Source organism: Macrosteles quadrilineatus, unplaced genomic scaffold (genome assembly GCF_028750875.1).
Source record: "Macrosteles quadrilineatus isolate MER2022 unplaced genomic scaffold, UCM_ALF_1.0 Scaffold_2__2_contigs__length_208266976, whole genome shotgun sequence".
Classification (NCBI taxonomy): Eukaryota; Metazoa; Arthropoda; class Insecta; order Hemiptera; family Cicadellidae; genus Macrosteles; species Macrosteles quadrilineatus.
This window is the reverse complement of record NW_026542595.1, coordinates 121,065,308-121,087,480: the sequence shown is the minus strand read 5'-3', so window position 1 is coordinate 121,087,480 and position 22,173 is coordinate 121,065,308. Positions and strand designations below refer to the sequence as shown.

At 34.9% G+C, this 22,173-nt stretch overlaps 1 protein-coding gene across 1 annotated transcript in view; it reads right to left on the bottom strand.

Annotated features, from left to right (window-relative positions):
- Positions 1–2,181: 2,181 nt before the first annotated feature.
- Positions 2,182–22,173, bottom strand: part of LOC128985471 (exportin-1) — a 45,327-nt gene continuing 25,335 nt past the window's right edge. Inside the window, exons 10-23 of the mRNA XM_054404977.1 lie at positions 20,278–20,433; positions 19,602–19,796; positions 18,698–18,940; positions 15,819–16,053; positions 14,408–14,571; positions 12,455–12,589; positions 11,715–11,819; positions 10,397–10,582; positions 9,735–9,983; positions 7,477–7,602; positions 6,279–6,405; positions 5,318–5,574; positions 3,625–3,781; positions 2,182–3,206 (exon numbers count right to left, since the gene is read on the bottom strand). Coding sequence (XP_054260952.1) covers positions 3,635–3,781; positions 5,318–5,574; positions 6,279–6,405; positions 7,477–7,602; positions 9,735–9,983; positions 10,397–10,582; positions 11,715–11,819; positions 12,455–12,589; positions 14,408–14,571; positions 15,819–16,053; positions 18,698–18,940; positions 19,602–19,796; positions 20,278–20,433 — 2,325 coding nt within the window. The 3' untranslated portion in view covers positions 2,182–3,206; positions 3,625–3,634. The remainder of the gene's footprint in view (positions 3,207–3,624; positions 3,782–5,317; positions 5,575–6,278; positions 6,406–7,476; positions 7,603–9,734; positions 9,984–10,396; positions 10,583–11,714; positions 11,820–12,454; positions 12,590–14,407; positions 14,572–15,818; positions 16,054–18,697; positions 18,941–19,601; positions 19,797–20,277; positions 20,434–22,173) is intronic.

Here is a 22,173-nt window from a genome sequence, read left to right as displayed (position 1 = left end):
TTCACATTATTATCCAGGTCATAGGTTTCCAAAAAATCTGCTTGTCATAATCAACTTTTTAAAATGGTATGGTATATTCATCAGTCTTTATGTTGGGGCCTCTCTGGAAAATGTCCTCTAAACAAGTGGTTAGATTTATTAAATATGGACTAGGGAAAATTAGATTTCCTTGATTTAACAAATTCATCTATTCAGAATTGCCTCTAATACCTTGGTTTTATGGTACGAGGTGAGGGTATATATATTTGTTAGGGATGGTCAAGTCTCGAAATTTCGGGAAATTTTAAATCTCGTTACACGAGACGAGATTTCTTTTTGGCCGAGATTTTTATCGAGATAAGAATAAAAAAAAAATTAAAAACGCCTGCAGAAAGTCAATGCAATACCCGCAATACAGGAGCGTGTTGTAGTTGCGTTTCCTTTGCGAAGGTGTTCTTATTTAATGAATTCTTTAAATGTAAATATTACTTTAATAACATTTGAGAAGTTTTGTTAAGTGTAAGCAGTGTGAGGAATGTTTTATTACTATAAAAAGTCAAAACAAGTAGGTAACTATTTTATAAAAATTAATATTGCTTTTATTTTATGATTTATTTTATCTTAGGATAAGTTGAACTCTATCCTAACTGATATCACTATGTTTCCAAATCGTAGGCATTTTTAATAAGTTAGGCGTGATAATAAAAAAATGTTATGCTGATGTTTTTTTAATAAAAGATTGTAAATATTCTTGCCTATTATCATTATTTTTGTATTTAAACAGTCATCTAACAATGTTACAAAATCAGGTAAAAATTTTGAACGTGCATTTCCCGTTGTGTATGAGAAGGGAAATCCCGTCTCGATCTCGTCTCGAAATTTTATGAGAAATAAAAAATCTCGTCTCGTCTCGTCTCGAACTAAAAATCCAATCTCATCCATCCCTAATATTTGTAAATATTTTGCAAACGTATCCAGTTACATACTTCAAACCTTCTCCCGGTTTCATCATCTTTATTGTTGTTGAAATATCCTCAGTACCTACAAGAGTACTTTTAAAAACTTTTAATTTTCAAACGTAAACAATTTGGCAACATCACAGAATACATACATTGTATTAGGTTCTCACAATTCACAAAACGCTTTCTTAAGTGATACTGGTTATCAGTGGCGGTCCCAGGATTTCATTTCGGGGGGGAGGGGGGTATGGAATCTCCCCCAGAAAAGAATTTGAAATTTTAAGCCTAAAAACAAAAACGTATTTGAGCTCTAAAATATGCTCAAGCTAAATAGTATTTATGTTGGCTAATAAAATATAAAATATTTCAGGGGGAATATATCCCTCCCATCCCCCCCCCCCTGGGACCGCCTGCTGATTATGGTTCGGTAGGCATAAATATTTTTTTGCATAAAAACGTTCTTCTAGGCAATGGTGAACAGATTCGTGGTCAATCAATAAGTTAGAAAAACTAAAACTAAAAAGCTACAACAAAATAAAAACAAGAACAGTACAATTGGGAGAAAACTACAAATTCATCTTATTTATATGGTAGTTTTAACAAAGAAAAAAACTATAAAAGATTTAAATTTTTAAATTAATGCCAATGTACAGTACAACACAAGCAGTCTGGGCGCGAGGTTTCGTCTCTACTAGCCGTCCTGTGTACATTTCACCATAGACAAATATAATAAATATATACTGTCAAAGGAAGGTTCCGGCGCCCACCGCTAGGATTTGCCGTGTAGTTACGGCACACCGCTGCAGGCGAAGAGCGCAGGAGACGTATGTAACCAGCAGACACTGCAGCAGTGTGTGCCGTAACTACACGCCAAACCTAGCGGTGGACGCCAGAACTTATGCTAACCACAGCACAGCTGATGGTCTATATTTATTCTATTTGTCTATGATTTCACCCACCCCAACTAGCCACAAAGACTGCTGAACAACCCCAGAGCCTTGTAGGCCAGATGTTAATATAAATATGTTACCTGTAATTGCCACAGTTTAATACCGTATTGTATTTTAATACCTTTTCCCATTCAATAGTATTTCGGGATTTACCAGGATTTTACGTATCCGGGAAGCCTCAACCCTACTTTATCGGGAGTTGAGAGTTGAGTGTACAATGGAGATACTGACCACTGAAATTATTGATGTGGTTTAGGTAATAACACAAACACATAATCACTGTACATCATTTTCTATTTCAGCATAATTAAATACTGCATTATATATAAAAATGTGAGACTTGAAACAAAATAGTAACTGTATTAAATATCATATATCTTAACCCAACTGTTAAATTAGTTCTACAACACAACAGTAGAAATATGCAAAATAATCTAAATAAGTTGAAAACATTACATTCTGTTCTTAGAATGTTGTCACAAAAATAGAAATTTTTGTCAAATTTTGCAACAATTTCTGAAAATAAATAAAAAAGTCATGATTTTAGATGATTTGAAAAACACAAAATACATTCAACATTTTCATCACTCGTTGACTAGATCTTAACATTGGTTTCACAAATGTTATGAGGAATGTAATTTAAATGCAATAAACTGATCAAAACAAGAAAACCACTTCAAACAGTAATCAAAACAGTGATACCCAGAATACAGTAAAAAAAACTAACTGAAAATCAAGTTTCACTATTACAGAATTGATAGATCAAGAGCGTTCACAATTTTAAAGTCAAATTTTGTTAATGCTAAACAGCTGTGTACTTTTTCTTTTTTTTTACAAAAATCAACACAACACTATATTAACATAATGAGGAAAAAATCATGTAACAACATAGTTTTACAGATATAATTTGTTTGTAATTGTAACAAAACATTACTATTCTCACACTACACACTCGTTCTATTCACCCTCACAGAGGGCAATTTTCCATGACACGGCCCGTACATCGTACGCTGTCCTCGCCGCCACGCACTCGCACAAACATTTGGTACAAATAAAAAAGAATCGTCCGAAACAATCACTGTCCACCTTAATCACTAACGTTTTTCCAGGGAAAAAAGGAACTCGAAATACAACTGCGCTGACATACGTAAAGCTATAAAATACATCGACAGGCAAACTTCCTTTTATTTCATTATGAAAAATAGAATCACCTTTTGATGAATACAATAAAAGCAAGTGATGAGCTGTGTTGTGGTCCCCGGTTCGGACAGGCGTCATGGATCTGGCCTCACCTCTCATCCACAGCTGCTCGCACAACCTGCCAAAGTATATACATCAGTCAGTAGTGATTACGGTGGCACCTTTTTATCTACCAGGGATTACGTTAATAAAAATTAAATTAAATTATCTATGGTTTTTAAATAATTTTTACAAATAATTTGAGACATAAAGTTACCATTTTGTCAATATTACAAACCTAAAGGTAAACCCCAGATCCAACAGAAGCGAAAATAACAAGCTTAAGCGAAAATAACAAGCTTAAGAAGATCATTGTAATTTCATCCCCAAGATAAATTAACAATAGACTTGTTGCAATTTCTTTTCAAATTAGTATTGTTTTCCTAACCTTGGCTGTATTTGTATTTTTGGTCCACACTACGCCCCACTAATCACTGTACTAAAAGCGACAGTGACGGCCTACTGAGCTCATCGTAGAGGTACAAACTGTTACCTACCTTTGATAAGTTAGTCCTGCATCTCTTCAGGTATCTCGTGGGGGTTGAGTATACCAGGGACTGACATCTGTACCCTCCTCTTCTCTTCCTGAGCTACTCTTAAAGCCATCTCTCTCTCCTCTAGATACAGGTCTGTGTCGTCTTCTCCCGTGTACTCCTGAAAACATCAACACAATACTTACTGGACCTTTTGGTTTCATTCAAAATTATAAGGAACGATCATCATTTAAGAATTGATAACCCCTGTTGCAAAAACCTGTAGACTAAGAATATCCATTTGCCTGATTTGATATCAATTAGGGATGGTCAAGTCTCGAAATTTCGGGAAATTTTCGGGAAATTTTCAATCTCGTTACACGAGACGAGATTACTTTTTGGCCGAGATTTTTATCGAGACGAGAAAAAAAAAAAAAAATAAATAAAAAAAAAAATTAAAAACGCCTGCAGAAAGTCAATGCAATACCCGCAATACAGGAGCGTGTTGTAGTTGCGTTTTCTTTTCGAAGGCGTTCTTATTTAATTAATTCTTTTAATGTAAATATTACTTTAATTCTTTTAATGTAAATATTACTTTCATTATTTTAATAATATTACTTTAATAACATTTGAGAAGTTTTGTTAAGTGTAAGCAGTGTGAGGAATGTTTTATTACTATAAAAAAAGTCAAAACAAGTAACTATTTTATAAAAATTAATATTGCTTTTATTTTATGATTTATTTTATTTTAGGATAAGTTGAACTCTATCCTAACTGATATCACCATGTTTCCTAATCGTAGGCATTTTTAATAAGTTAGGCGTGATTAATAAAAAAATGTTATGCTGATGTTATTTAATGAAAGATTATAAATATTCTTGCCTATTATCATTATTTTAGTATTTAAAAATTTCGAACGTGCATTTCCCGTTGTGTATGAGAAGAGAAATCTCGTCTCGTTCTCGTCTCGAAATTTTATGAGAAATAAAAAATCTCGTCTCGTCTCGTCTCGAACTAAAAATCCAATCTCGTCCATCCCTAATATCAATTGAATAATTTTTAAACATGTCCATTTCATTCCTCAATTACAACAACAAAAAATCTTCTACAAAGGAGACAGATATTTGTTTATTTTTGCATTTTCATCTACAGTAGACTCCTGACTAATCCACGTTGCAATCCATAGATCAGATCACAAAAAAAATCAAATGAAAAAATTACATCATGCGAGTTAAATGTCCGTTATACAGTGACAACTAAGATGTTTCGTGTGAGGAGGCCCATTATATTGCGGAAATAGTTATCGTTGTTCACGTCACCGATGAGATTAAAGGTATCTACACAGTATTTAAAACGTATTATTCTGTTACCTAAACCTGTATTTGGGTTTGACTATGTATTCAAAGTGAATCTTAGTTATTTTTTAAGAATTTTATGTTTTGAACTTAATTGGAACTGATAAAAGGTAATGTAAAACCAAATATTTTATATATTACAGTTCTGGGGCTACAACAATGAATTTTAATTTTAGGTTAGGTTTGCATTATCCACGATAGCCCTGCCACTTTTTACTGTGGATAATCGGGAATCTACTGTATTTTCAAGCTTGCTGTAAAATCCTATCCGCGACAAAATCTTAAATTTTGATTTACGTGTTTGCTGTGTGATTTGACTATTTTTGCCGGTATGATGTATTTGTTGATGTTTTGCTACTTACTCTAATCTGTACGAGGAAGTCTCTGAGATGCTCCTTGAAGGCGGGTATGTCGTGGTTGAGGCTGAACATTCCCTGCACTGTCAGTTTGATCTGGTTGTCTGACAGGTGAGGAAACGCTGTCTTGAGCAATGTCGCTACGTAGTCCTGGATGTAAGTTACGTTGTCAACGTTGGCGTTCCGACTCAGCGGCACAGCTATTCTATTCAACTCTACCAACTTGAACATGTGGGCTAGGATGGTGGCGTGCATCAGCAAACCTAGAAAAGTTTACATGAATCTAAAACAGTTCACTCACAACAGTTTGACTACTGAATACAATAATAGTACAGTAGAGCAATGATTGTCAAGCCCAGTCATCCAATACAATGAGTAACTGAAAGGAAGAAAAAAACCAATATAAATTGACACACACTAGAAGTTTGGGAGACAATTACATGAGTCGTCAGGACCGCAAGATACGCTCACAGGTCTGCGGAAGATAATCAAAACCAGTAAAAAATAAACGTACTAAAAATTTAAATAATATCAATCACAGTATAAATATTGTATCTAATTCTTTCCAAAGCTATCCCCACCACAATCTTCAACTGTTTCAGATAATTAACTCTTTAATGATTGTAAATGAAACCTATAATCCTAAGTGGGCAAGTTGATGATAGATTATGCAATTAGGAGTTAGAATAAATTAATTGAATACAAAGTACCAATTTTTTTTACACTTGTGTGGGGTTGTTTCCTTATGTGCCTGAACATGGTTAAGTAAATCCAATATCCTATATGCAATTAGAGCTTTTTTCTTTTACATTTAAAATTAAAAAAAAATACTTTCACTCAATTGAGAATCAACTATGGAGTATTGGCAAAACATAAAATTGGTATTTCAGCTAAACTAAATCTTGAATGTCACGAACATATGTTTTAAGCTTAGGAATTAGATCTTTATATACTTATATTTGTTTACCTGCTGTATGCGATGTGTCCGTTACAACTGAGAAGACGTGTTGAAGTATATCTGTAAAGTATGTTACATAAAAGCTTTGTGATGCCTGTTCATGCTGTTCAACGTTAAGCATTAGCTGGTACAGGATCTGAAACAAAGAAACATGAATTATATGATAAATCACATATTTCTCCCAGCATAGTCGCAAAACGGCACACGGAAGATTTCTCAGGTGCCGTTTGACGTCACTAACTGCTGACGTCACTTTGAGGGAACACCATTACCGCAACGATTCGGTTTGAGCCGTCGGCCTCGGTGGTGTAGTGGATAGCGTGTCGGGCTGATAATCCGAATGCACTGGGTTCGAATCCCGCTGGTAGCACTAACTTTTTGACAACAATTTTTTTCATATCAGCAAGTTTGGTTGGTTTGGTTAGGTTATGACAGTTTAATTCTATAATTAAAAAATTATAAAATTGAATTTTAGGCATTTATAATTTTATTTTATGAACAAAACTATTTTTTAGATTAGTAAACCTTCATTCGATTTTTTCATTATCAGCACGTTTGGTTAGGTTATGACACTTCAATTTAATAATAGAAAAATTATAAAATTGTCTGTTCCTTCAGACGCAGCAGTTAGTGACGTCAAACAGCACCTGAGAAATCTTCCGTGTGCCCCACCGGTGCCATCAAACAATATAATCTATTTCAAATAGGCATAGGTCAATTCTGATTCTTGATTCCTCAAAATCTTTGATATATCAGTGGTGTAAAAGAATCATTGATAGAAATTTTCAGAGCCTCATGGTGATTAAATTTGCGATAGCAAAAATGACAAAAATTCAAATTTTCTGAGTGAGCGAGCAGACATTAGGTTATGGTCATCCACAGGACTTAAATTATTTTCAACTGTGCAGTATTTCAAAGATTTGTCATTTAATGAGTGGACAGCATTTTTAATGTGACAAAATTGAATTTTTCCCTGAAAAATGTTATTTTTTTACTTTATCATACTGTATGTGGTAATTTTCACAAAGATCAGTGGGAAAAAATCAAACACGTACATTTGTGAGTAAAAATGGTGGATTTCTGGTGAACAAAGCGTTTATTGAGAATATTGACAATTAATTCTTGATTTTTAAAAAAATTTTACCCATATAACAATTTTTAGGAGTTTGGAACTAACTGGACACCCTGTAAAATTACTTTTCTGTACCTGAAGTCCGGTGTCAGCTACTGGCCTCATCGTGTGTTTAAACGCCCAAATGATCGAGTCCAAGACCAGTTTGAACTGCGGAGGCGGGATGCTGAGGAACGCAGGGAAGCAATGGTTATTCACAGCCTGGAAACACAAAACGTGAAACTACTTCACCTGACAATATTTTTGAAAACTAGAAAATCATCAAAAGGTTGAATGGTGAAAAAGTAATTGCCTATAATCAGCATGCCTGACTACTTGCAAGTTGCATCTAATAACATTGTTAAAAGCTAGCGTATGCCTTATTTATCTAAGGGTGTTTGAGTTTGTTGGTCCTGACTGTAAGTGAACAGATTTTTTTTTATAAGCACAAGTTAAAAGAAAAATTATAAACCTGATTTTGGGCTGCTACTACCAATTACATGCTAATTTTTTATTTTAATTTTACTCTCAAGCATAATCTTGTACAGCTATTATTCCCGTATAAGCTTTAATGGATTTAAAAAGTATTTTGAGAGAAAGTCAAAAGAATAATCAAATATTTTCCTGAGCTGTTTTAGGAATAAATAAACATTTTGTTTTACAAGGAAAATTTCATTTTGTTTTTGTCTGATTGATTTGTATTTGCTTTGTTTTAAGCAATTCTGTAAATTGGTTTTTACCTGCTGAGACCTGCTTAAAAACAAAGAAATTTTAATGAACTTTTATTTATTTATTTATTACTTAGTACAGCACATATACAATGAATTTACAATACCAAACTGCATAAGCCTAAAAAAAGGCTTGTCCGCAGCGTTTCTTTTAATAGTAATTGTCTTTCCCATCTTTATCTTGGTCTTGAGTCAGTGTGAACTATTACTGTACAAAAATATATTTCCTACTTCTTAAAGGCCCCTATTACACGAGGTAGCCTGGCGACGTCGCCAGCGGCAGTAGCTGGCGACGCACTGGCCACCAAACCTATAACCAGTTGAGTAGCCAGTTAAGTAGCCAGAATTTTACCGCCGTGGCGCCGTTGTTGTGAGTGCTTGTCTTGCACTTGTAATTGTTATGAGCGGTGTTTACAGTGAATAATGAGTGATTATAAGTATCTTCTCCTTCTGTTACTTCTGAAGAAAAGGAGGCAAAGGAAGAGAAAAATGTACGTTCATCCAATGCTTAGTGCAAGAGAATCAAAAGGGTTATATTACACCCTTTTTGATGAGCTCTGTGCGGACAATAAAAAATGTTTCAATTATTTTCGTATGTCACAATCCTGTTTCTTCGAGTCATAAAGGATGATATAGACATTTTATCAACTGAAATGAACAATTCACACACTCACAACACAACAGAACGCAACACAACAGTGTGCAAGTACCCCCGTGATATGAACTAACCGAGTGGCGACGTAATACTGGCGACCTAGTGTAATAAGCTCCATATGCTACAACGCAGCGTCGCCAATATGGGTAGCCAGTGGCTACCACAGTGGCGACGGGGCTCGGTAGCCAGTCGGTCGCCAAAGTGTGGCTGCGTCGCTGGCTACCCTCGTGTAATAACATCCATAAGAATCAATGCCCCATAACAAGCTGAGTAGCCAGTTTGGTCGCTGGCGACGTCGCCAGGCTACCTCGTGTAATAGGGGCCAAACAGTAACAAATGTGGCTTATAACCATGTTACATGATTGCAAACAATTTAAATATTGAAGGGGCAAAAAAAAACTGTAGAAAAATAAATTAAATTAAAAAAAAAGAACAAGTGTAAATATGGAAGGAATCTTCTTAAAATTATTTAACATGAGTATATATTTTCAGATTACAAACATTTTTTAACAAACAAATAAATATCTAACAAGGGAATAATAATTTATTTTTGTGTATTATTTTTTGTTAATATTGTGACTGACATTTTTGTCAAATAACTTTTAGTCTAAACCCCCCGCTACTATAAATCAACCAATTTTTATAGATAGCAATATTAGTTTGTAAAGAATCGAGAAATATCTTCAAGATCCAGAATCAAAACAGCAACCTTGATATTTAAAGTGCTAAAACCAGTCGACAAATCTGAATATGAATGCAATGAGTGTAGAGTGAGATTTTCAGTTTATAGCGTTACAACTGACTAAGATCAGTCAGAATGTTTTTTAAAAGCCCAATAATTAAGGAAAGATTAGCCTAGTTTCGAACCATCAAAAAGCTGAGTAGTACTTTTCTGACCATCAAACCAGCGACCTGATTACTCAAGACAAGCACTATCAACACTCAGGTATTATGTTCCCAAGTTGAATTACCTGTAGTAAGAGGAAAAAGTATGTTCTGTGTTCAGGATATTCCTCAAAGTCCTTGTTGATCATTTCCAGCGTGCACTCAAAGACGGCGTCAAAGATCTTGGGCACTTCACTGGTAATATGACCTTCCAATTTGTTGACTATGGTGGACATTGCAAGTAAAACTTCCGGTTCTCTGGCGGCAGGGACTGTACATCTGTTATAATCCATGAGGACGGCGTCTAGCAGTGGCGGGATGAAACTTTCCAATACCTGACAACAAATACAGCGTAGGTATCAGCAAACTGACACATACTTTAGGGATAACTGGAGCATGAAGTTTCCTTAACTATTGTAGGATTCAGTCTAAACAACAAAAAACTAACACTAAATGGAACTTTTTATTCATTCAATACCACTCAATTTCTATAACGATATACAATTAAAGGTTTAGGTTATGTCTATGTCTCGTTTCAAACCTAACCCAAAGTAGCCCTTTACAGGTTTTCAAATAATTACATTTCAACTTAGAAATCTAGCTAATAATTAACTATTATCCGAATCAACTATAATAAAACTTCATTTTTAGCATGTATAAGCAGTTTAACACACCCACTAAGGGTTTTGGTTGCAGTTGAGCTAAAAATCGCATAAAAAACATGCAGTCAATTAAAAGTTCTACTTACTATGACATGATCATTAGACCTCTCAATCCAGTCTGATATAAGCCTGAGGATTTCTTTCTTCACCACTCTCATGCTCTTGATCAGGGGCTGCTTCGTAACAGCTTCACCGTTCAGAGAAATCGCTGACGTTATATTTGAACTCATCACCTTATAAAGGTTTAACATGTCCAAACATATCCTTCCCAGCTGAAAGATTATAAAAAAAACGTTAAAATATTTGTTTAACTATGATTTAGCCCATGCTTGTTTTTCGCATTACTTAAGAGTAGGCATAGAGATCGCAGCATTATCACTCACATAAGATTAATTGGTGATTTTTGAGATCTGAACCTGGAACCTTGGGTATTAAAGTCCCGTGTTTTACCACTAGGCCAGCTTGCTCGCAAAATTAAAAATGTTAATGAAAATAATGTTGTGTGTATACGTAATAAATTAAATATGTATCTAGTTTATGCTACTTTTGTTTTTCAACACTTAACTCTTATGTAATATGAAGACTGAGAAAAAATAAAAAGTAGTGAGCATTACAATTCATGATTGCATATCAGTTATCGATTCTTCGACACACACTAAGTAACTTAAGTTGCAATAGCTTTTGAACCGTAATGTTTACAAAGTTGGGGGTTGTACCATTTTGTTTAGGGTTAAACTGACTTTAACACTATTTCCAAAAAAAATCATTAGGGCTGATTCTATGAAAATTATATTTTCTGTTATTAATAGCTTAGTATGAGATAAATAAATTTGATATATTTTGATCAAAATAGATCCATAAACAAGCAAACTAAATTGTTTACAATATTCTCCATAAGAATAACATAGGAATTTTAAATTTACAATTTTTTGAATTTTCTCCATTACCAATAAAGGTATAAAAATTAGAAAAACCTATTTTTACCCCATAAAACCCTGTTCCCGTGGTCCAATCATGCTGGTTCGCGAACTCATTCAAGTTTATCCCGCCTTCCACTTTTCAACAAATTTGATCAAAATCTGACAAAAATTACCCAAGTTATCACGTATAGAGTAGTGTTCATGGACACAACTCTATATATATAGATATAAATACATACCTTATACAAATTTGAACGAATGGTGTTTTTGGCCTCTGGGGACATCAAAATGAAAAAGTATATCGGTCCCGAGCCTATGTCTTACCTAGGGTAATACCTACTTCCCTACAGGGAAATTCGCTAAAATCATGGAAAAACGCCTGGAGATACCACATGGTCAATATGTATTACCTGAGTCTAATCAAAACATACACTTTATGCTTACACTTAACATTTTGGTTACTGTGTAGTGAACATGAACGCACCTGAGAGACATAAGGGTGGCACAAGGCTTTACAGGCTCTGACGTTGGTTTTGAGAATGCTAATCAGCTGTTTTACAGCATCTGGCTCCTTTAGGACATCTACATTCTGAAACAGAAAAAAATCATTAAGAAAAAAACGTTGATTCATAGATCTATAATTTTTTTAGACATTGATTAAATTCATTTGTGATTTATTTTCTATTTTTGATTTAACCAGACGCCATATTTTTGGCTAACAGTCAGTAAATTTTTAGGCAATTCAGTACAACCATTGAAATTTGACTTAGTAAACACTAGGGGTCTTCAGTGAACCGAAAAAGTTGGTATGGTAGGGTTCCAATTACCGCCATCGCTTTGGTACAGCATTTTCCTTGGTACAATTTCGGTTTGGTACAGCCTACAATAATTAATTACTTTCAATAATTCACAATCGTAGTAAAAAAATATTTTCCTTCAAACAGTAAAACTAATAAGACAAGCCATATTTCTCAATGGATTTACTTAGTTGCCGCACAAAGTGAGCGGATGCCATGCAGACCCGATGTAAGCAAAAGTGGTCTAAATGTGAAGAAGAAAGACTCCATCATCTCCTATGCACCCGACGATGTAGTAATCCCTGAAACGACCGTAGTGCTGCAAAGAATGCACCTCTGATTGCGAAGACGGTAAGGAATAAATATATTTTGATACATTTTCATGCAATCTGCCACACTCAAGTATAGTAGAGAGTTTGTAGCTTACCCTGGCAGCCTGACTTATTATAGAGTCCCAGCACTGGTTGGGCAGCATCATGTATTTCTCTATCAGTAGCTCTTGTTGAACTGTGTCGGTCTGAGCACTAATCATGTAACCCACGGCCTCGTAGAACGTGTGAACCTGAGCAAGGACAACAATTCAGTCCACATCCAGATAGCTGAACATCAGGAAAAACTGAAGGTATAAACTCATATAAATATTTCTTCCACAAGAAAAATTGTAGACGAAGCAATGCACAAGATTTAATTTAATGAAGTAAAAACAATAAAGTTTGTTCATTGCTTAAAGATAAATTTAACAGCGATCATGTTGATAACATTTGTAAAAAAATAGGTGTGTATGCATTAAGAGAAATGAAAAGATTTATTAGTTTTAAATCCAAAAAATAGCATAGAAGATTCACAAATTTCTTTTGGGTAATACCTTTATGGTGACCAACCAACAAATAATTTACTCTGGAGCTTAAAAAGAGGCGATTCACATTATGTTAAATTAAAATTAAAAGAATCTGCTAAATAACATTTAAAAAAAAAATATAAACTATGACCGTTTTTAGTTTTTTTATTATAGATTTACGAGAAAACAACATCTTATTATGGAATTATTTTAACAACAAACCTAAAAATAGACGGTATATAAAATATAGCTCATTTTAATTTCTTCAAAAGACATTATTCCTAGTCAGAAGACTTTTACATACATTCCCTCAACTTCTTCAAATTTGATCTACTGATAATAATTTTTGCTGTAAAATAGTCTTGAGATGTAATTTTGTTTTAGACTTAATAAATTTAGTTTTACGTTATTGTACATTACTATATTCTGCATATTTATATATCTGCTTATGAATAGCCTAAAGTTATGTTGATTCAACACATTTATTTATACAGGGTGAATAAAAAGTCAAGACCCCCCCCTCTAATATTTTTCCAAGTAAATATACAGAGATATCCTTTTGGTGGTCGAGCAATCTTAGCAGGAAGTTTCGTTTTATCATTTTGAAATTTTTGAGTGTCCCCCCAAAAGGGGGGATTTGGGGGGCAACTCAAATATTTTAAACGTAAACCCCCTTCAAGTGACACCTCATTTTGAAGTGTTAACAAAAACTTAAAGAATGGTGAAAACTAGAGGTCGCTATCTCTTCTCTATCCAAAATGGTAGCCCGTCAAATGTTGTGGAAAATCAACGGTAAAATTGTTAATATTGGCTGCTATTTTGGATAGAGAAGAGATAGCGAGCTCTGGTTTTCACCATTCTTTAAGTTTTTGTAAACACTTCAAAATGAGGTGTCACTTGAAGGGGAATTACATTTAAAATTTTTGAGTGTCCCCCAAAAGGGGGGATTCGGGGGACAACTAAAAATGTTTCAATAGAAACCCCTATCAAGTGACACCTCATTTTGAAGTGCTTAAACAAACTTAAAGAATGGTGAAAACCAGAGCTCGCTATCTCTTCTCTATCCAAAATGGCAGTCAATATTAACAATTTTACCGTTGATTTTCCACAAAATTTGACGGGCTACCATTTTGGATAGAGAAGAGATAGCGACCTCTAGTTTTCACCATTCTTTAAGTTTTTGTTAACACTTCAAAATGAGGTGTCACTTGAAGGGGGTTTACGTTTAAAATATTTGAGTTGCCCCCCAAATCCCCCCTTTTGGGGGGACACTCAAAAATTTCAAAATGATAAAACGAAACTTCCTGCTAAGATTGCTCGACCACCAAAAGGATATCTCTGTATATTTACATGGAAAAATATTAGAGGGGGGGGGGGTCTTGACTTTTTATTTACCCTGTAAATCACAAAACACATGTCCACATCGTGTAGACAATGAATTAGTCACCATACAACAGAGTAGCCACACAGGCATTAAACAAGTAATGTCTTCAGGTTTAAGATCAATTCAAGACCAACAACAAAGCTGGAAACACAACTCACTTGTTGGGTTTGGAGATCACAGATTATGGTGCTAATACTACTGAGGATTTCCTCGATAAAAGGCATCACTTCGCCCACTTGCACTGTCACAAAATGTCTTTTGCACTTTATGGCTATTTTAATAAAAGTATCACACGCCATGTCCTGTACACCATCATGCGTTTCTGAAAAGGAAAAAACTAGATAATCACAGATAACATTATATTTAATACATTACGAGAACTTAAAAATACCTATCACTCAATTAGGATAAGCAGGCTTACCTTAAGAAATGTAGGCATCCCACTTCATTCACTACAGAACACAGAAGAAAACACAAACAAAATAAACACTGGATATTTCGAGGCCACTGGCCCCTTTCTCAACATGGAGAGTCACATTAGATATTTAGAGTGTTTCACTGGTAAGGAAGCAGTGTTGCCAACACACTATGAATTTACAAATGAATATTTACAGGTTAATGAGTCATTGATTTTATTTACACTTAGTCTAAGCCTGCTTTTTAGGTGTGGAAGGGGAAAAAGAAAATGTTAGGCCTATCTGAGATTGAGGTTTGGGGGCTCCCTGGATTTTGTGAACCATTGATAAGAGAGTTCCCATCTCCTTAGTTGTGATGGGTTACAGGTGGGAGGGAAAGATCTTATTATTTTTGAATTGAAACAACTGTTTAACACAATATGCAAGATTGTGGCTTTTTTTTATTACAAGATTGTGCAAGATTTAGTGAAAAACTCTAAATATCTAATGTGACTCTCCATGTTGAGAAAGGGGCCAGTGGCCTCGAAATATCCAGTGTTTATTTTGTTTGTGTTTTCTTCTGTGTTCTGTAGTGAATGAAGTGGGATGCCTACATTTCTTAAGGTAAGCCTGCTTATCCTATCCTTTCTCACACCTATTCTCAGGGAATTAGCCCTTTCTCTCCAAACCAATCACTCAATTAGAATATGGATACCAGCTAGCTTACCTTGAAAAATTTTAAATGTTTAACTTCAGAATTTCTGGAGGAAACTTGCTGTTAAAAAGTAAAGTAAAACCAACTAGTACCTATTCGTACATTGAAGTGTTGAAAGAAAAAACAATCAATTACGTACAAATCCAAGAAGGAAAATATCAATAAAAATTTTTTAACATGATTATCTCCACCAATCGTAGTAAAACCCGTGATATCTTACAGTCTTGGCAGTACTGTGATCGACAATTATCTTACTAAGGCACTATTAATTTAAAGGAGAACCAACTGAACACTGCTTAGGAATGGGCGCAATAGGCCATTGGCAATAATTCCAAATGTCCCTGACTCATACAAAATACAATTGAAAGGGTTGGTTTTCGGTCTGCTGGGCACTTAGATTTACTAATCTTTAGTGGATACCCGACATATTAAGTGTAGGCTATATTAAGAGTGACTTACCATGCATGAACTCAAAAAGTTTATTAACCACAGTCTTCAGGAATTTCCAGTGAGCCCGCAGGAACCTCGGGTATTGTCCTACCACGTACATGATATTGGAGGCGATGATCGCTTTGTTGTCTTTGCCTTTCTTCTGCTCACACAGTCCTAGTAGGTCTTTGATCACAGTCACCAAGAATCTCTTCTCGTCTTCTTCATGCATCGCCCCCGAGATGCTGCCTATCGCCCAGCACAGCTAAAATCAAACCTCTGATGAGTACAAATATTGCAAGGTGTGGGGAAAAAGTCATTTTTCCTTTTTTCAATAAGTTTGACGTAACTTTTTATAATTTTTTTTAATGAATTCTAGTACTAAATGATGATGTAACTGTTATTTGTAGGTTCACCATACAAGTAGTTTGTTTTATATTGTATGAAATATAGAGGTGTGCGGATAGTGAAATTTCATTTCGGATCGGATTCGGATCGGATAGTTGAGGCTCGGTTCGGATCGGATCGGATATTGGGAGGTTCGGATTTGGATATTTTCGGATTCGGATAGTTCGGCGCGGTTAATAATAAGCTGCATATGTATTTTTAACCTACAAAACAATGTAAAGCTGTGTAAATAAAAAATGACGATTTTGAACTATAGAATTTCAAATTAGCCAGGTCCACAGTTTTCTCTCTCTTGAAAATCACAATTCACAACATTTATTTTCAAAAGTTGGTTGCTTGAATTAAGTACACTAGCAGCCGAAATCTTCACAAACACCTTAGCTCAGCAGGACTTGTGTCAAACGTTTGGGCTTGTTTACTTGAGGTTATGATTTATCTTGTTTCCTGGTTCTCACAAGCCAAGGAGTTCGATCTCAATTTTATTTTCACATTGTATTATGTATTTCCTTACGTTTTTGGAACAGATTATTGGGCTTAAGTGGCATTTTGTGGGTTTGCCAAGTGTAGAATCACTAATGCACTAAATTGGCTCTAGCTCACGATTTGATGTTGGGCAATTAGACTTTATAACTGTGTAAAAGGTGTGTATCCCTGAATTTATAAATTGCATTCTACACATATTCACTGCCAAACATAATTCAGTAGAACCTTGATGAACCGAGAATTACACTAGCCTAGACATAACTTCATTACCCCAAGTAAAATACCAAGATAATCTTTATAATTGTATTTGAATCGTATAATCTTAGTTTGTTAAAAATGGATTGTATGTTCAACAATAATTGCAGTCCATTATTGTTAAGCAGTATGGTCCCAAATTATTGTTTTTGATTTTGAAACATCACAGTTCATTTGACAAAATTATAATTGAAGCAGCCCAATGTCAAGTCACGCGCGCTTGTGCAATAGTTTGTTTACAAGCTTTCTCCAGACCATGGGGGAGGGGAGGGGAGGGTCTGATAAGCCGTCTATTGTTCACCCCCAAGAAGGTCCGACCCTCATTAGTGCCGCTCGGCTGCACTCAAGTGTTTTACCCCCTGCTGTGCGCTATGTCATAAAAGCTGATAACGTTGAATGCGTGATAAGGGAAACCCAAGAAATAGAAGAACAAAGAGAAAGAATAATGACGTTGTTATCTTTATTCCCTTTTTACAATTTCCGTTATTTTTTGTTATCTTTATGTAAGATTTTATGATTTTGTTTTATAGGTTTATAAAACAATTCTTTTTAACTACGGGAATATCAATTTATAATTTATCAACGTGCTTCTCTTCTGAAACAGCAATACCGGATGCATAATAAAGGTCAATGACCTAAAATATCACGATTGTGCAATATTGTATTTTGATGTTGAAATTAAAATCACGACAAAAGTTTGTATATATCCATGGTCCCTATCGTTTAATCATTTAATATGTACACAATAAATGCTAAATAATCGTGGTTAGTTCTAACTTTATTTTTTATTATTCAAAGTTTCTACACAGTAAGACAATCCAAAGTCAAACCGGGCAATGAATGCCCAAAAAACAACGTATCTTGTCCTGTGATTGGAATACCACTCGCCGGCCAGTCCTTTCGGTTTAGGGAAGTAGTGCAAGTCTATACATAGCTTCAAGGTCTTACCCACCCCTTCCCCCTCCGGTCCTACTTGACTCACTACCCACTTGACTCACTACCAGCGCTCCTTTCGAGGTTATTGCCCAACCCCTCCCACCCTTCTATTGTGTTGCCTTTCTATTGTTTCTATTCTGACTTTTTTTCGGGAAACATTTAATCTATTGTTTACTAACATCACAGTAGTAGGCTAGATTTTTCTACTTTGAAACAGTACTGTAAAAAAACTATTACGCAGCGCCCCTAGTATCAGGAGCAAGACAAGTACGAGTTGACTTTCATTTGACCATGGTAGTTCTTTTCTTCTTTATGTCTGTTCGTTCCAGACGAATCTAATCGTAAAGCAAAACAGCCGATAACGACTAAACTAGTTATCAGTATTGCATCATACGGCTTCTTTGCCGTTTGCTGTTAGGTCGTTGGAAACGTATTGCTGTAATTTTGTCCTGGGAAACTAATGGTGGTTATGGAGGTTTTCTGTCCAAAACGTCAAAATGTATTGTCTATCCGAAAAAGTCGGATATATAACGGATAGTGTCGGATATCGAATTTGGGCTCGGTTCGGATACGGATATCCGAACCGAACCGAATCCGACCCGATTTTTCGGATATCCGCACACCTCTAATGAAATAGTCACTTGACAATATTTATATCTTACAAACACTAAATAATCCTTGAAACTTAACAACTTACAATAAAAAAAAACACTAAATCCTAAAACACAAAATTAGAAATAAACTTCCTTTAAAACAAACACAAACGTAACTGTTTTTATTCAGTAAAAAATATAGTTATAAAAATAAAATTTGATTTTGATACTAACCGTGTTGAGGTTTTTCCACGACCACTCCGTGCCGTTGACCTGATTTTGCAGTTTCTCCGTCATGACTCTCTCCGTGTCTTCGTAGTCCAGGTGAGTGAGGTACACAAATGTCTCTCTCATGTTCTTGTACAGGTTGATTGCATCTGTGTCCTTCATGAACTCCCTGACGACTTCTCCGTTCTCGTTTTCCACCACCAACACTTCCTCGGGTTTGGCCATTCGACAGATCATGATGTAGCGAACCTGTAACAAGAATCATAGCAGGATAGTTATAATGAAGGCTAACCAAAAAAAGGTTTAATATAGGCAGGTAGGGTGGGTTTAATAAGGTTGACCAAAAAAGGCTATACAGGCACTTTCAAACCGTGTCCCTACTGCAAGCTGCAAGGACGTTTTTAAGGAACTATAGTATGTTTCATCACCAGAGCGTAAAGTAACTCTTTTCAAACAGATCAAGTTTCACAAGCTCAAGCAAAACGAGTGAGGGTTGAAAAGACACTTTTTGCCCGAATGAACAATATTTTTTGTTATATTGCAAAATTATTAACAAATTAAGCTACAAAACATACTTTTCATGTAAACCTTTTTTTTCAATTATGCTAATGTAAATAAGAAGCTGTTTAGTAAGTGCTTGTACATTCACAAACTGTAAGCACGTGGCTAATGCTAAAATCATTGGTTACTAATTAATTGGTTTTTCGGTTTAAACGAGGAACATTTATTATTTAATAATAAAGAGGAAATGTTCAAAATTTATATTTTTTTATCGGATAGTCTAATTGAAATAAATATTCACAGTATTTTATAATAATGATGTGTCTAGGAAAAATAGGAGTTGGAATAGTTTTATTAACAAATTGCAGGTTTATTAAGTAATGATGATGGTATGATTTATGTATCATACCTTGGTGAGAACTGGTGCATAAAACTGTCTCCGAGGAGGGATGTTGGCGTTGAACTTGGAGGCGTAAATGGGAGTCTGATTTGTGTAGGGACTTTCTCTATACAGATCTGCTGCCAGTCCATTCCAATATTCCAAACATATCTTGAATATTTCTACTTCTTCTACTTCTGAGATTAAAACCAAATATTGCAACGCCTGAAACACAAGATTATCATTAATTAGTGATGTGCTCTATGGAATGCATGATTTTTTAATGCAAGTTGTCGAGTCTTCATCCTAGTAGAGGATGAGAAAATGACAAGCAAGTCATAAAAAAGTAATAGTTTCAGAAGAAAACATTTCTTAAAATTTATATATTTTTAACGTTTTAAATATATTAATCACTATATTTCTCACCATTCTGATTTTGTTTAGTTTTGTTTTTGTTTAAACTCTTTCTCTACACTTGACAAAGTCCCTCAGAGGACGAAACATTGTGTGCACAGTGTATCTTCTAGATGTTCTATGGCCTACATATACTTTCAAAGTAAGCTAGCTGATATCCTCCTTTTTCTACAATTCAAAATCCTGGCCTAGAGCCTTGAACAAAACTATATTTCTCACCAGGTAAACAACTTTCTGATAATTATTTTTATTACAAAATACATAGGCTAATTAAAACATGAAATTTACTAACCAACAACAACGTCTCCGTCCATCCTTTTTTCTCCACAAGACTCCCGTGTTCTTTCAGGAACGTGCAGAGAAACATGGCTAAATTCTGGATAAAGTTCTGCTCAGCATCTTGCCCGCTTGCATATGCTTCTTTGATGTTTGTATGAACTGGTAGCATCTGTTAAAAATATTATTAATGATTCTCATTTATTAGAGGTATTATTTTTTTTAAACATTATTAGGACTATAATTCTAGAATTGCATTGTCCAGTTTTACACATTCACTTACATACCTTTAATAAAATATTGTAAAAATGTCAGATGTATTCCCTATTCAAATACCGGTAATTTTAGATTGAACAAGTTCTTAGGTTTGCTTCAACGGAGAAGGTAATAAAGCATGTTTTTTAGTGAAATGTTAATAGGTACAGTATAGCCTACCATATGAGACCTACAGTAATAGTTTATTCCCTTTATAGGAAATTTGCTAACTTAGTGCTAAAAATTTAATAGGTATGAAAATATTTGTCCCTTTGAATTCCTTAAATGCTTGTACAGTAAAGTTCCGTGAAATTGAGCCCAAATAGTAGCAATCTGGATTTCTCGGCAAACTAGATGAGATTTTTTTCCATAGTTGTACATAACCCCAATGTGTTATATACAGGGTGTTGAAAATGTCTGGAACCAACATTATATCTGGTGAGTGGTTAAAGAAAAACTGATATTTTGTGTACGGATATACTATATCTTTTGGTGCCTTATGAAATTTTTTACCACTTATAGGGAACGTCCTGTGGAGGATGCAGTAAAAAGTTTTAATGGAAGCCTATCGGTAAATGATACATCATTTTAGAGGCTATTTTTTTCTGAGTAAGGAGCCACAAGTTTCATCTCAAAAGGACCACCATAGCAAAAATGGCGACTGTTTGAAATTTAAAAACCCACTTATAGAGAACGTCCTGTGGAGGATGCAGTAAAAAGTTTTAATGGAAGCCTATGGTAAATGATACATCATTTTAAAGGCCATTTTTTCTGAGTAAGGAGCCACAAGTTTCATCTCAAAAGGACCACCCTAGCGAAAATGGTGACTGTTTGAAATTTAAAAACATTGCTATTTAAATGGTCCGGATTTGTTTCCTTTAAATGCTATTACAAGCCAGTTACGAAGTACAGTAGTTTATCACGTGGTGAACTAAAAATGACTTTTAAAGTGTTGAATAAGATTTAAAATTCTAATTATTAAATTTTTATGTAGAAAACAGATAAATAAAACAATGACTTACAGATTTGTAGTTGGTTCTGTTCTATGATGTTCAAGTTACAAAGATTACCAACAGGGTGCAGCACTATTATTTTTTTAAATTTATGACAACAGCTAATTTGCAACCAAAAGGTGAGTGAACGTGGCGAACGAACTTTAACCTGGAGGCGAGTTAGCGTAGCGAACGAGCTAACCTGAAGGCAAGTGAGCGCAGCGAACGAGCTCCAACCTAAAGGTGAGTGAGCGTAGCGAACGAATTTCAACCAGGACGTGATTGAGCCATGCAAACGAGCTCACTTATGAAGTTAAACAGGGCAAAGTCCGTGGGTACAGCTAGTGTGTTATATGGCCAGAGCTTGTGAGAATGTACTGTGGGTTAATGTTGAGATGGCTATTAGGAGACACATCTGTTTTAGTTGAAAAATGTCTTTAGGTTAGTTTTAAATTAAGCTAATGAACCTTTTTAAGAAAGGGAAGTTCCTGTCAAATATTAAGTATTAAACCGCAAACCCCTGCTGTCCAGCACATAGGCCTAGACACAAAATTCTAAAAATATCATCTCCCATAAAATTAACAGTTACAGTTACAGGTTTGGCTCCCACTAAGCATACTATTAATAGTTTGTTTGGATTAATTTTGGTCATAACATAAAATTTT